At 40.3% G+C, this 15,261-nt stretch overlaps 1 protein-coding gene across 1 annotated transcript in view; it reads left to right on the top strand.

Moving 5' to 3' along the window:
- Positions 1-4,741: 4,741 nt before the first annotated feature.
- The window catches only part of LOC142073132 (complement factor H-related protein 1-like), a 29,534-nt gene continuing 19,014 nt past the window's right edge, over positions 4,742-15,261 (top strand). The window contains 4 exon segments of the mRNA XM_075131985.1: positions 4,742-4,802; positions 6,845-7,024; positions 8,282-8,482; positions 11,628-11,781. Of these exon segments, the coding sequence (XP_074988086.1) occupies positions 4,742-4,802; positions 6,845-7,024; positions 8,282-8,482; positions 11,628-11,781 (596 nt within the window).

The following is a 15,261-nucleotide window of genomic DNA, read 5'->3' as shown; positions in this document are numbered from 1 at the left end:
TACCAAAGCCAAAAAATTACATCATAACCATTTTTTCATAAGATTATTATAATTGTTATTTTTCCCTTTAGAAACTGGACAAAACTATAGCCGTCCACCTACTATTGAGAATGGAGACACAACTACATTCTTGGAAAAAGGATACACATCTGGCTCCTTTGTAGAATTCAAATGCCAAAAAAATTTATGCAATGGAACGACAGAACAGATCTTTTTGTGACAATGGGAATTGGACAAAAGCACCACTCTGTTTAGGTAAAGAAGATACTGCTTTCTTAGGCTTTGAGGTTTATTTAGAGATTCACTGAACAAAACTCATCACCTGTGTAAACACATTACTTTAATGTGCTTACCTGGGGGTGTGGGGGGGGTTACCAAGACAACTGCTTCTTTTTCTTGTTTTAGAGCCATGTGCTATTTCAGTGGAAGAAATGGAAATCTGGATGGTAGAGTTGAATGGGACAGCAAATGAGAACAATGGGTGTACCTAAAATGTAATGATTTTCTTGAGCTTCGCTGCAAACCAGGATATGCACTTGCAACTAATTTATCTCAATCTTATGGTGCAGTACCATGGAAATGCAATTGTCTATCCAGAATGCAAGGGTAAGTAGAGACGGGCTCTAGTGGGTATCTCAAATATCCTGCTTTCAGTAGAGGGCACTCTGCAATGATAGGAATAAGTGAACGTGAAAGAGCTGCTTCTTTGCTCTGATCACTACAACGCAGATGTTAAAGCCTTCCAGATGGCAGCTCGGTTAAGCTGATTACATTTCAGGGGCTAATAGACACTGTGAGGCAGATTCGCCCTACCCTACTCTGACCCCTGAGTTAATTTAACAACCAAGTGGCATTTATTTGTCACACAACAATTTAAAAAATGTGAATGAGTTACTGTTTGTAACTGCGTATCTAAGGCTATTTCAGATGTTACTGAATCCATTCGCAGAATATTTAAGGGCAATACTCAGAAGCGTTCTCAGAAACAGAGGTCAGAGCCACTCAGGCCTTTCTTTACAGCACAACTTGGGTCTATAATGGGAAAACGAAATTTGTGCCTGGAGCTTGGTTTGTTGCTATTGGGTATGAAAGTGCTGGGAGAACTAGAGATGGTATAATCACCTGCTGGGTATAACAATTTGTAACTACAGAATAACACAACGTCCTTCTAATTTCTATGGTACCAGCCCTGACGCAGCAAATCTGCCAGAGCTGGATGAAAAATGGAGAAGCAATTTTGTGAAAAGTGTTGACATCTGCTGGTTTTACCATTTTGCAGGGTTTGAAATAGAGCAATTTTTCATTTTGTTCACAAAGTATATACATTTAATTTCAAAATTTTGAATGTTTTCCTTTCCTATCCACCCTCCCATTTTTTTTTTTGGCATCTTACTGCAAATAGTATATGAATAGTGTCTGCGATTTCCTATCTCGTTTTCCTTTTTCCACTCTGTAAATTTTGAAAACTTCTCCAACTTTGGAATAGTTACAGAGTAGAAAAGCCAAAGATGGAAAAAAGAAAAAGTGGTGGTAAAAGACTTTGACACCGTTCATTCTATTGTATTTACTAATAAAAAGAAGAAAACGGGAGTAGAAAAAACATGATTTTAAATATCCAATTTTTATGAAAAACTGGAAAAATTCCAAATAAAAATTTCAAACCAAGCTACCCAAACTTTTCTGTGAAAGTATTTGGTTTAGAAAAAGACCCATTTCTCTTTTAAAAGCAACAGCTTTGACTGAAAATTTTTGACCAGCTCTGGCATGCGTATTGCTCAATTAAAAATCAGTTCATCCACATTCTATTTGGCAACTTCTTAAACAGCATTACAGTAAAAGTGGGGGAGCACAGTAGGTTCCCTCCTATGCAATTTCCATATGTTTTATTCAGAGATAAATCACAATAATTGCTGATGGATTGTACAGCTTACTGGCCTATTTTCATTTGTAAAATGTGTCTGTCTCATTCTCGTTAGAAATTGTATGTGATCCTCCAGGAGTGGATAATGGTAGATTCAGACCTCAAAGGAACATTATAGGGATGGTGATGTCATTATAATTACGTGTAATCATGGATTTCATATTCATAATGGACAAAATACAGCTGAATGCACAAAGAATAGCTGGTTGCCTCCTTCAAGGTGTAGCAGTAAATTGCATTTGTGTCTTGTCTTGCTTAACAAATGTCAAAACCCAACTCGGTATACTAAACATATCAGATTGAAAATGTACTTGCTAACCTCGTATTCTTCTTTGAGTAGGGTCCCTATGGGTGCTCCACTGTAGGTGTGCCTGCATCCCTGCACTGCCGATTGGAGATCTTCGGTACCAGTGTCCATTAGGCCCACACATGCGCTGTCTCTCCTCGCGCCCTGCCTTGTGATATGTTTGGTTCATTCGCTGAGTGCTAGGTAATAAAATGAGAGGACTCTATTCTTACTGAAAATAACCTAGCTCTTTAGTAAAGCCACTTTTTACAGAGTTGCTCCAACTGCCACATAACAATGCAAATCATCTACACACAAAGGCTAAGTGCCTGGAGCCCTTCTTCGAACTCTTCTCTTCTGCAACCCATGACCATCCTTCTGGGTTCCATGCAGGTTGCTACATTAACTTTTTCTCTATTTGTAAAACTGGTAAGTTTTGATTGGTAGAATCCCCATGTGATGGAGAGAAATAAGATGACCTGGATCATCACATTGTTATTTCTATTATTAGATTAAATTGTACACTTAGCGCTAACTTGTTACTTTCTCTTCTTCTCTTTATCTGACAGTTACTCAAGATTAATGAAAATAAGAAGCCTGAAACAGATATTTTTAACCAGCACCTCAGGATCATTGAGGCCATTAACCAGTTATTTGTAATATTTACACATTATCTCCTATTCTTTGTCATCATTTGTGCTTGCATTCATCTTTGTCAGTTCACATGCTTGTTTATGTCTTTGATCAAAATATACATTCCTATAACAAATTTGAAGCAACATAGGATGGGCAAATAGGTTTTGTAACTCTAAGGAAGGACCTAAATCTTCACCCAAAACTCAAACCAAACCAGTGCCTCTTCTTAACTTTAAAATGAAATCATGTGCCTCTGCACTCTCTGGTTTTCTCTCTTGGCTGGCAGAAACAGCAACATTTCCCACCTGGTCAAAACTAAGAATCATTTGAAATCTTGATCTTGTGACATTTGCAAACCAGAAAGTTTAGTTCAGGAAAATATTTGGTGTTTTAGCTGGGTCCTCCATCACTGTTGACGGCTGGCTGCTGTGGAAAGAAAATGTTTTTTTTTTTTTTTTTAAGAGCTGTAACTACAGACTAGACAGTCATTTAACAGAATTGAAAGGAAAAGATTGTTCTATGTGTTAAACACATAAATAAATAAACTGAAAAGAAATTTTAAAATATTATGAAAGGACTACACAAAAATGAGCTGAAATCTGCAGAGAATTTCTGCAGTTGTGAACTGTATGTGGTTTGTGACTAAATTCTCAATTCTTTGCTCCTCTTTTGACAGTCAATTAGAAATTAAATCAGTGCTGTCACTGAGGTGAATTTCCTAGCCACCAGATGGGAATAGAAAATAAGTGAGCACTGAGGGGATTCTTTGGCCAGAGTGCAGGAAAATTGTGGGTCTGTCCCAAATAGGCCACAGAACAGGGATACATGCATACTGCAAAAGCGGAATAGATATATGCTTTATTCCAGTCATTAGACATCCCATATACAGCTACTTCTGCCCACACCCTTTCTCACAGAGTATTTCTCCTGCCAGGATTCACCTGTCCACCTTGCTGCAGCTGCTGTCATCCTTCCACTCTCAGTGCATACATACAAATTAGTTCTCTAGGGGAACCATCACAGTACTTCTGCATTTCCTAAATCATGTGCAATGGAAATTTCACCCTTACTATTGCATTCATTTAATTTTTGCACCTATTTGTATTGTTTTCTGTTCATTCTATAAAATAAATATGTATTTTGGGGGTTGAACCAATATGTTTAGACTCGTTGTATTACCCAATAAGTCTCCAAATAAATAGTCATTGAGATGTTTTGCTGAAGAACAGAGTTACCAGGCCAGGCCCTGCCAGACACTGTGCAGAGGTGTCCATCGGAAACACTGCGGACAACAGTAACATTTGTAGGTGGTAGTTGGTTGGCCATATCCTGACTCCACTCAAAACACCAGGATAAGTTACTCCATGATGACAATGTTTCTTTCCTTAGCATACAAGGGGGATTCTTTCAAAACATGATTTACCACATTCAGTGCTGCTTCACGCCAGAATTCAAAGTGTCTGTTTGGCCAGTGACCTTCTGATCAGTGTTTGATAAACACTCGCACTTGCACAATACCAGACTCCACTAGTGAAATGCTGTGTCTCAGCAGAATACATTTTATCTGATATTTACACATGAGGAATTTGTTTGAACTCCCAGTAGTAGAAGTCTTAGTACTTTGTACAAGTATATCGCAGATCACGCTGCGTGGGGAGAAATGTCATGTAATGAAAGAGGATATTGAAAAAAAAACCCTTGAACTGTATTCCCGGTGGAGTTTACATATGTTATCTCTAGTACCTTGATGTTGAAAGAGAGGTGATAGACAGAACAACAGGGAGGGGTTAGAAAGCAAGATCAATCTTTAAAAGCAGTTGCTGAGGCCAGAATCCAGAGAGGAGCAGAACTCAACGTCAGCCATTACAAGTGCTGGGTCTACTTGGTCAACCACCAGAATGACTTTGCTGAGTTGTTTCATCATTCAGCTTCTCTGGGCTTTCTGTGCTCAGGGCCAAGGTAAGATGCAAAATGAATCTAACTATTCAACAACACTTTAGCTTAACTCTTCCCTGGTGAGGGGTGATATTAAATATGCTCAATACTGTACATAGTCAAGTGCTGTTACAGCAAACTGTCATATATACAACTTCACATTATTTGATAGCGTTGACATCCCCAGCCCCACTTTGCAAAGGTGAAACAGTTGAATATACAGTAAACAGGACAAAGTCATTAACAAGAGAGTGAATGAAAATCTTTGAAGGAGGACAGTAAGATATTCACTCTCATTTTTACGAAGTTCTGGAGACTATCCATGTACATAATCTACTGCCTGATACAGCAGGGCTGAGTGCATTCCCCAAAACACTGCAGAGTTCAAAGTGCAGACACAGGTGAGCAGTCCCAGTATTTCTATAGGTAGCACTGCTGTAATCAAGGCAGCAGGTGAAATTCACTCATGTACTCAGATGTCTCTTATTTATGCCACACTACATGAATTGTAATTGTAGTCATTGTATTCTGGTTTGTTTAGCAATTGTTCTGTATTGTTGCCAGGGTCACTGTTATATGGATTGAAGAAAATGCTCTGGCGTGTGGGCCTGATTTATAGGTACCATGGGGATAGGTGCTTTTCATATACTTATTGATCATAGAATCATAGAATATCAGGGTTGGAAGGGACCTCAGGAGGTCATCTAGTCCAACCCCCTGCTCAAAGCAGGACCAATCCCCAATTACATCATCCCAGCCAGGGCTTTGTCAAGCCTGACCTTAAAAACTTCTAAGGAAGGAGATTCCACCACCTCCCTAGGCAACGCATGCCAGTGTTTCACCACCCTCCTAGTGAAAAAGTTTTTCCTAATATCCAACCTAAACCTCCCCCACTGCAACTCGAGACAATTACTCCTTGTCCTGTCCTCTTCTACCACTGAGAATAGTCTAGAACCATCCTCTCTGGAACCACCTCTCAGGTAGTTGAAAGCAGCTATCAAATCCCCCCTCATTCTTCTCTTCTGCAGACTAAACAATCCCAGTTCCCTCAGCCTCTCCTCATAAGTCAATGGGCCCTATAGAATGAGTGGGTGCTTTAATTTCTGACACCAGACCTGACTTGTCCATTACCATGATGTCATATAGCAAAATATGTCTTGGAGGGATGACTTTCCTGGAGACTCGGGGGTTCCTGAGTATTGAAGGGCTATTTGAATGTGGTGCAGAGAAAGGAGGGCCTATTTGAAACCTAACTATTAAAATCTAGTGGCTCTGAGAATGAATCAGGGTTGTGTAGTGAAGAAGTCTTGTTTGTAGGACCCCTGTCTCATCTGAGCACTAAGGATTATGTTCTGCATTTCTCACCTCAGGGTTAATCCTGCCAAGGCCACCCATAATTTACGCAGCCAATCTCATTAGGGCAAGGAGTAGAGCTTCCACCTGGAATGAGCGGTTGGGGGGGTTCTTCCCCCAGAAGCCACATATTGTGGAGGGGTTCTTCTGATCATGAACACAAAGCCATTAGTAGATCAGGACCCACCTACATTGGAAATCACATCTCCATTTATGATGTGCCAAGACTTGCACTTCTTTGGGACAATGCCAATCACCAAGCCTAGGAGAAAGTGTGTGTGTGTGTGTGTGTGCGCCAGATATAAGGTATTTTTGGTGAAGGAGATCCAGCTCCAGCTATAGGATGAACTTCCATGTGACATAACAAAAATTATGTCTGTCCAGTTTTAGGTCTCACTGCAAGACTTGCCTTTTTGATAAAGCTTTCCCACCCTAATCAGAATGATACTTATAACAATAACTACCTGCTCCCCACACAATAAAATAAAATAAAATTATCCTAAGCAGATCCTCCCAGCAGCAGACACAGGAGAAGAGCTATAGACTTCATTAAGTGCTCAGGGATCTCACGTTCACAGTTTGATGCAGAAAGTGCTCATATACTGCAATGTTGAGAGGTAATAAAAAAGATGGATATAAAGAATCTTAACTGAAGGGGATTTATGGCCTAAAGTCCTGTTTGCATTTCAACTTGTTTGTCTATTTCTGTATAGAAATTACATGTGATCCCCCATTAGTGACTAATGGAACCTTCCAGCCCCAAAAGAGAGTGTTCAGAGAAGAGGATGTAATCAGAGTAGATTGTAATCCTGGATTTCACTTTGAAACGGACAACATGGAAAAGACAGCAGAATGTACAAAGAATGGCTGGTTACCTATTCCAAGATGTATCTGTAAGTTTTTAAACATATTAAAACAGCTATCAAAATCCTGATGATTATATAATGTGTATCATTGACAGTGTAAAAATATTTAAATTAAAATAAGCTAGAGGCCTCACTTCTGCAGTAAACAGAAATGAAAGATTCACACTTGCAGAGCTTTTCCCTTTTGCAAAGGTTACTTTGAACGTCTTGGAAAAAGTCCCTGTGAAAAGAACATGGTGTGGTATAAGATAGTTGTAAATAACTGTGCAATGAACATATACACTATGACTGACTGGGCAAATGTGTTAGGATTAACCCTACTAGAGGGAAGATTTGTACCTCTGCATTTTACCTATCAAAATGGTAGCATACCAGGCACAATACCAGTATAGTATGAATGGTAAGAAACCCTATGGGTCATATTTGGACTCTGAGTCACTCATATACACCACAGCCCTAGTTTTGTGCCCTCAGATTTGGTACCTTCATTTATTCTGAACTGTTACAGATTTTTTCCAGGTGGTTCTTCCTGTGCTAAATCACAAAGTTTTTTCTCAAATGTTTACCTAATCTTTCCTCAGGTAAAATCTCTGTGGCTGCAATGAGAGTTTTGTTGAGTAGGGACTAAGTGAAAATTGAGGAATTTGGCCCTTGATATTTAACAATAAATGAAAGCTGTCTAAAACAGGAGGAGGTGTAAGAAATTTTGAAGCCCAACAGTGTCATTATAAATTAACCCTCTGATAATGAGACTACAGATTTTGTGGTAAACACTGAGCTTGTTCTGTGTGGAGGGAAATCACTCACCTCCAAGGTACCATCTTGCCCACTTGTGGATGGTTGTGTACCATGAGGAGATCCCTCACAATATGTGTGTTCTGGGGGCAGGATCCCCTGTTCACCAGGTGAAAGAGGTAACGCATGCACCAATTGAACAATCTGAGTGAATTGTGAGTGGAATCTTGCGGAGCTCTCCCCTTCTCCCACCTCTTCCAATTAGTTTCCACAGAACAGGGTAATCCTTCCTGGAGTCTGTGAATAACAATCTGTTATGCAGTAATTTCTAAAGCTGTCTCATGCTGCTTGGTAAGCAAAGTTTATGAAGGTGAGAAGTAAAATAATCCAGATCATCAGATTGTATATGTCCTGAACTCATGACTCCAGTTAATGTAACATTCAAATAGCAAAGTACTAAAACTGAGGAGAGAACTGAGTGAATATAACAAGTGACTTTTTCTTTCATGTACTCTGTAATATATATATGTTCAAAACTTTCTTTTAAAGTGAAGCTCTGTGACTACCCACATTTAGGAAATGGCAGATTAACTGGCTATTACAAAAACCACAGCAAAAAAGACTTTTCAGTACGTTTAGGGGTGACAATTTTCTACAGATGTCTTGATGGTTATGTATCTAAGAGTCAGAGCACCTGGAATCTAATCAGATGTACTGCAGGTGGCTGGGACCCAATGCCAAAATGTCTTAGTAAGTAAATGTAAATTTGATTTTTTCTTAAAAATACTATTGTAGCATGAAACACTAATAAATCTGTAGAGTATCATCAGCATTTGAAGGAACCAGGATGGGAGGAGTGGGGAGACTGTATAACAATGCTTTTGTAGTCTGGCTCTTACATCTCCCAGTCAAGACTCGTAATCCAGGGACATGAAAAAATCTTTAGTAGGACTTCCCCCTTGTTAGTCATGGCATACCAACAGAGAAGTTAGATAAACACACAAAATATCCTTTTGGGAAGGTTGCATAATAACATGACTTTATTTCTTAGCGTCCAAAATTTTAAGACACAAAACCAAAAACACAGAGAGAAAGCAGGCTGGTCCCCAAGGCAGGGAGGCACAATTCACCCCATTTTACTGCAAGCTGCCTCTTTACACCCTAACTGCTACTAGATCCAGATTGCCTGCTTCCCTACGGAGCCCTCCAGCCTGCAAGCAGGATCAGGAAAACACTGATCAAGTCCACATGGATCTTACTGTCATAGTTTTATGCTGAAGGTGCTTGTATACTTTAACATACTTATATACTTTAATACAGTTTTCAAAACAGCACACTCCTCCGCTGTGAATTCCTCAATTAAAACAAACACGGTAAAAAATTTCATAAATGTAACCATGTGGGAGGTCTGTGATTTCACTGAGGCCGGTGGTAACTGCCAGGAAGAGTGAGTGACACCTGACCTTTGTCCTGTTCCTTATGGATCATGCTCAGCAAGAGCGTGCTCATTCCCCTTCTCTTTCAGCCATTACCTTCTAGCAGCACCATTTCCTCTGGCCAACAAAATGTACAACCTTCTTTACTAACTTGAGAGGCCACATCCTATAACCATGCTGAGCTTGTATCTAGTAACAGCCGATCAGTGTGCCTCTTCATTGTCTCCTCTTTTACCTCTACCAAACATGTCAGTGGTCCCAATATCTGCTTTACCACACCTTTTCCCCACTTTATCCCTCCCCTGTGATTTTGTACCAACACTGCCTGTCCTATGCAGACAAACCTGGCAGGTTTACATTGTGGGTTTTTGACTGTTTGCTGTCTTTCATCGAGTATTCTCAGTAAGTCTGGTCTAAGTAAATCAAATGTAGTACCTAACTAAAGTCTTAAAAAACTCAGCTGACAGGCTGAGCTAGACCTATATGAGAACATGAAATGTGCAATGCACTATGTCCCCCATTATTTTGGTCTAATGCTTGTTTCAATATCTGCACAAAACACTCTGCCAATCCATTTGATGCTGGGTGATAGGTAGCCAACCAAATATGCTTCTACACATTTTTCCATAGAAATGTGTGAAAATCCTCAGAAATAAATTATGGACCATTATCTGAAAAGAGCTCTGTAGGTAACCTGTAGATGGCAAACAGAAGAGATTGTTGTCATGTACACCAACTCTGGCCACCGAGAATAAGCAACAACCACAACTAAATAAATTTGCTTATTTTTCTGCAAAGTCAATGTGCAGCCATTGACAGGCTTCATAGCCCCCTTTCATGGATGACATAGTATCGTTTCTGGTATGTTTCAGTGGCTGTTGCAGGAGTCATGCTGGCTACTTTCCATTTCTATATCTTGAACTAAAGCCAGCCACCTAAAATAACTTCTGGCCACTCCTTTCATTTTTACTACTTTTTGGTGCTGCTCATGTAATTCCACTGGCATCTTTTGCTGTTCACATTTTGCTATTACTACTCATAACCCCCATAGAAAACAACCATTCTCCATGGATAACTCCAGTTTCCTGAAATAGTAAGGGCTAATTTGCTCTTTGGTTATGAGGTGTGGCCATCCCAGCCGTGCATCGCCTTTGAACCCAGTAGTTTTACCAGTGGCTTATAATCAGTGATGAGGGCAGCGATTAGATCACTTAGCTGGGATGTGGGAGAATGGCAAAGCAGGGACTTGACCTTGGTCTCTCACTTACTATGTAAGTGCCCTACCACTTGGCTCTTCTGGGATGAGCATCTCTCTCTCTCTCATATTTTTTATGAAAATTTTCAAAAGGTCTCAGGTTTTGTCTTAATGTGAAATAGGAAAATGGTTCGCTGTCCAGATCTATTCCTCAGCATATTCTGGGAACTGGTATGTGTTGGGAACACACTTAGTACCTGGAGAATTGGCTCTGGGTTGGAAAGTAATTCAGAGGTTGGGCGCAGACCAGGGGAGTCTGAGAGACCTAAAAGCACCACAGCTGTTCCATAAAGTCTTTAGCTAATATCTAAGATTTCCCAGGCTTGTGCACAAAGCTTTTTACCAAGCCAGATCCACTCTAAGTGGAAAACTTTGCGTTCCAGTTGGAGAAATCTGTTACCTACACCCAAGTTTTCTCCATCGGCTATGAATATTTTTTTTCCATGGAGCATGTATAAATGTCTGACTGTCTGTCCAGCCCTGCTCCCTGGCCCCTCATAGAGTCTCCAGCCCTGTTTTCCCCACTACTCATCACAGACAATTCTAACTAATTTCAAAACTGAAATTCTGATTACTTATAGTAGGCGAGGGGAATGTACACTAATTGGCCCTGTATGGGTTTTGAAAGTACAGATTATTCTATTTTTATGTTAGAAGTGGCAGAAATATCATGAGATTTTACTCCTCCAGCCCCCAATGTGTAAAGTGCTCATTTTTGAAGTCTTGATGTTTGAAAACTTTTATTCTACCCTTTGAAAAACTAAAGGAAAATCTCCATTAGATTAGTTATAAAATTGCGGATAGGAATAGCTACTTCCCATGAAAAGTTAGAAGAGAGAAGTGGGGGTCACCACAAACTGGCGCAGTGTTGTTAATTAAATAGAGCTGTGGGCATGTATGGGTCTTCACAAAGCACAAACAAGGACAAGATCCATTCCCCAAAGAGTTTACAGTCAAATTCAGGTCAACATAATGCACAGCATAGCTGTTCCAGTACAAGATTTAGAGACATTGGTGGTCAGAATGACATAGGATGTGACAGTGAAAGAGGTGAATTTTAATGAGGGATCTGAAGCATAGAATACCTGGTGCACAGAATGGTAGGCTTGACAGAAAGTGGAAAGCCAAAGGATCTCATTTCCCCCCACCCCAGTTTAAATACTTGCTGTCCAACTACTAACCATACTAAACCTTTTTCCTTTAGAAAAGTGTTCTTCCATTTGGTTGTCAAATGGTAGATTCCTAATTCTATGGCAGAAATACTACAAAGAAGGTGATGAAATTTCGTATGTCTGTGATCATGAATATGTCCCCGAAAATCAGCAAGCAAAAGTTACATGCACAAAGAATAACCGGATGCACAAAGAATAACACTCCAAGATGTATCTTGAACAGTAAGCAGCATTTTTGTTCTTTCAGGCTCCTGGCTAAAATACTTCAAAAACATGATCATGTTCTGCTTAAGAGAAATACAAAAATAGTTGTAGTGCTTAGTATAGATAGAACTCCCACATATAGGTGGTGCTGTATCTTTATTTTAGTGCAAAGTTGTTGCTTTTTTGTTTTTGTTTCTAATATGTTGTTATGTCTGATCAGGGCATTAATAAGGAGTTTTAGCTCTGCCTGTTTGTGCTGGAGTTACTACTTGCAGTGTCCCAATAAATTCTTTGATTTCTATAAGCTAGTGTTATAATACCAATTCTAGCAGATGACTTATCATGAGAATGTTTATTCTTGACCTGAGTAACTGTAAGATCATGTTGTTGCGACCCTCAGCCTTCCTCATCCAGACCCTCTCTGCTGTTTGTCACGCCCCTCCCCTTGTTGTGTCATGTCTAATATTTCAATTGTAAATTTCCTGGGACAGGTACCAAGTACTTCTTTGTCTTCTGTGAACAGCCAAATATATTTGTGGGCGTAATACAAATTATTATTAATATCAATGCTCTTCCTGCAACCCATATTTATTACTCCTTATCCCCACCCCAGAGCCTCTCCTGATTCTTCTTATCTCCATCCTTACAGGTTGGCTCTGCTCATCAATGCTCTTCACCCCACTGCATTTCAGTCATTCTATTTGCTTCTCCTTCTCCAGGTTGACTGGGCACCATCACCGGGGGGAATGAGCGTGCAGGAGAGACAATTTCAGTGGTCTCAGTTTTGATGTCCAGAACCATTATGGCCCCTAGAAGCTAGGAAAAACAATAGCAGTGAAGTCCTGCTCAGACCCTGCAACCCTAGAAAATGCTCAGTGTGGACAGGATCTTCAAAGAATTTAGCTGTCAAACTGTAACAGATCTGTACTGGGCCTTTGAAATTTCAGAGATTTACGTAAACTTATAACTTGACAAATTTTAGTGAATATTCTGGACAAGAAGTAAAAGATACATTCTTGATACCAGGTGGACATTCCAGTCAAGTTTCAAGTCTTTTCCCCAAAACATCCAATTGCCTTAGTTTCTTAACAAAACAGCCGTAAGATTACTTTAACATTAGCAAAACATTTTTTTTCCTCATCTCATTCTTATAAATGGCTGAACCATGTTAGCAGATATTTTCAAAAACAATTCATACCAGCATAGAAAATTTTATCTGCAACAATTAATGTTTGACAAAGTCGTAAGCACCTGAAAACAGGGTCTTATAATGGAGTGTGTCCAGCAACCTTAATAACAGGCAATGTTACCTGAGCCAAATTATGGCATTTAGTGACTAGCCTGTGTTGGGGATGATGTGGAGGAAAACTGGCCCAGGGAGGTATTGTACTGTAGGAAGCCCAATCCCCCCCCAGCCCCCTATCAGTCAGGAGGAGTGTGTGTGTATAGGATCCTGGAGGGGGAGGCCAAAACCAAACTAACAAAATGTGTGTCCCCTTTAAAAAACCAACCCTCCAAACTGACCCCTTCTGGCAGAATTCCTAGTGCTTCCTTATTGTTCTAGGAGGCAGGCTGGCTTATTCTCCCTTTCCCTTAGGTGTCAGCTTGGAGAGGAACCGCTTAACCCATTCTTACGGCCCTTGAGATCTCTGAGCCTTGAGTCAGAGCAACAAAACTTATAGTCAGATATGCAAAGTCTCTAGGGCCCTAGTCAGGCTAGTGACCTAAAGACTAATAGGCCTGCAATCTGTAGCAGCCCGTGTTTACACCCAGGTTGTCTTGGTTGTAAGCACCAGACTGTCCCGTAAAGGGGTAGTACACCCCATCACATATCTCCCCGCTCTGACTAGATCCATTGGTGCACTCAATAATTGTGCCTACATCTTCCTCAGTCATTGAACAGAAATCAGTGTTATAATGTTCCTTTCCTGGACAGTGTTCTACTGCTCAGAACTGACATGGGCATTTCATCATATGGAGCTAGTGCAGAGCTATAGGATCAGTGATCAAGATAAACAGGGTACCTAACAGGTAGTGTACTAGCACCCTCATGGCCCAGTGGATGGGCAAAAATCTTTTTGAGGGCAGAGTACCACATCTCGTTGTCTAGGGACTTCCTATTCATGTAGACGATGGTGTATTAGTGACCTTGGAACAGTTGGGAAAGGACCACACCTAGTGCTCACTTTGAGGCATTGGTCTGTAAAATAAACTCCCATGTGAAGTCGGGGCTGTGCAGAAAGCATTTACTGCAGAGAATTCTCTTCATCTCCTGAGACACCTGGTCTCACTGAGGTGACTCCAATCTGTCTTGAGGCTCACTTTTCGATAAGGTCTATGAGAAGTGCTGCCAGTGAGGCAAAAATTAGCACAAACTGTCCATAATATCAGACTGGGCCCAGGAAGGACATACCTGTTTTTTGATGCTTGGAACAGGTATGTTGGCCGATAAACATGGCCATATTGCATCAAACTAATGGTCCATCTAGCCCCATATCCTGTCTTCTGTCAGTGGACAGTGCCAGATGGTTCAAAGGGAATGAACAGAACAGGGCAATTACCAAATGATCCATCTCCTGTTGTCCTGTGCCAGCTTCTGGCAGTCAGAGGTGTAGGGATAACCAGAGCATGGAGTAACTTGAACTAGGGATGCTGAGGTTGCAGCAGCACCCCCTGTCTTTAAGTGGTTTCCATCATGCACAGGGTTTACAGTTTTGTTCAATGGCTTTTGGCACCCAACTATAAAAATTGTTCCAACTCCCATGGGGTTGCATCCCTGACCATCTTGGGTAATAGCCATTGATGGACCTACCCTCTAATTCTCTTATAAACCCTGTTTTACTTTCACAATATCCTCCAGCAACGAGTTCCGTGGGTTGACTGTGCATTGTGTGAGGAAGTACTTCCTTATTTTTATTTTAAGCTTACTGCCTATTAATGTAATTGGGTGACTCCTGGTTTTTGTGTTAGGGAAGGGGTAAATAAAACTTACCTATTCACTTTCTCTACCCCATTTGTGATTTTATAGATCTCTATTATATTCCCCCCTCAGTCATTCTTTTCCAAGATGAACAGTCCCAGTCTTTTTAATCTTTCCTCATGTGGAAGCTGTTCCATATCCCTAATCATTTTTGTTGCCCTTCTCTGTACCTTTTCCAATTCTAATATATGGAGATGGGGCAACCAGAACTGCATGCAGTATTCAAGATGTGGGGGTATCATGGGTTTATATAGTGGCATTATGATATTTTCTATTTTATTATCTATCCCTTTCCTAATGGTTCCAATAATTCAGTTAGCTTTTTTGACTGCCGCTGCACATTGAGCAGATGTTTTCAGAGAACTATCTATGGTGACTCCAAGACCTCTTTCTTGAGTAGTAACAGCTAATTTAGAACCCATCATTTTCTATGAATAGTTGGGATTATGTTTTCCAATGTGCTTTACTATGCACTTCTCAAC

This window comes from Caretta caretta, chromosome 8, assembly GCF_965140235.1.
Source record: "Caretta caretta isolate rCarCar2 chromosome 8, rCarCar1.hap1, whole genome shotgun sequence".
In the NCBI taxonomy this organism is placed as follows: Eukaryota; Metazoa; Chordata; order Testudines; family Cheloniidae; genus Caretta; species Caretta caretta.
This window is presented reverse-complemented; position numbering and strand designations above follow the sequence as displayed.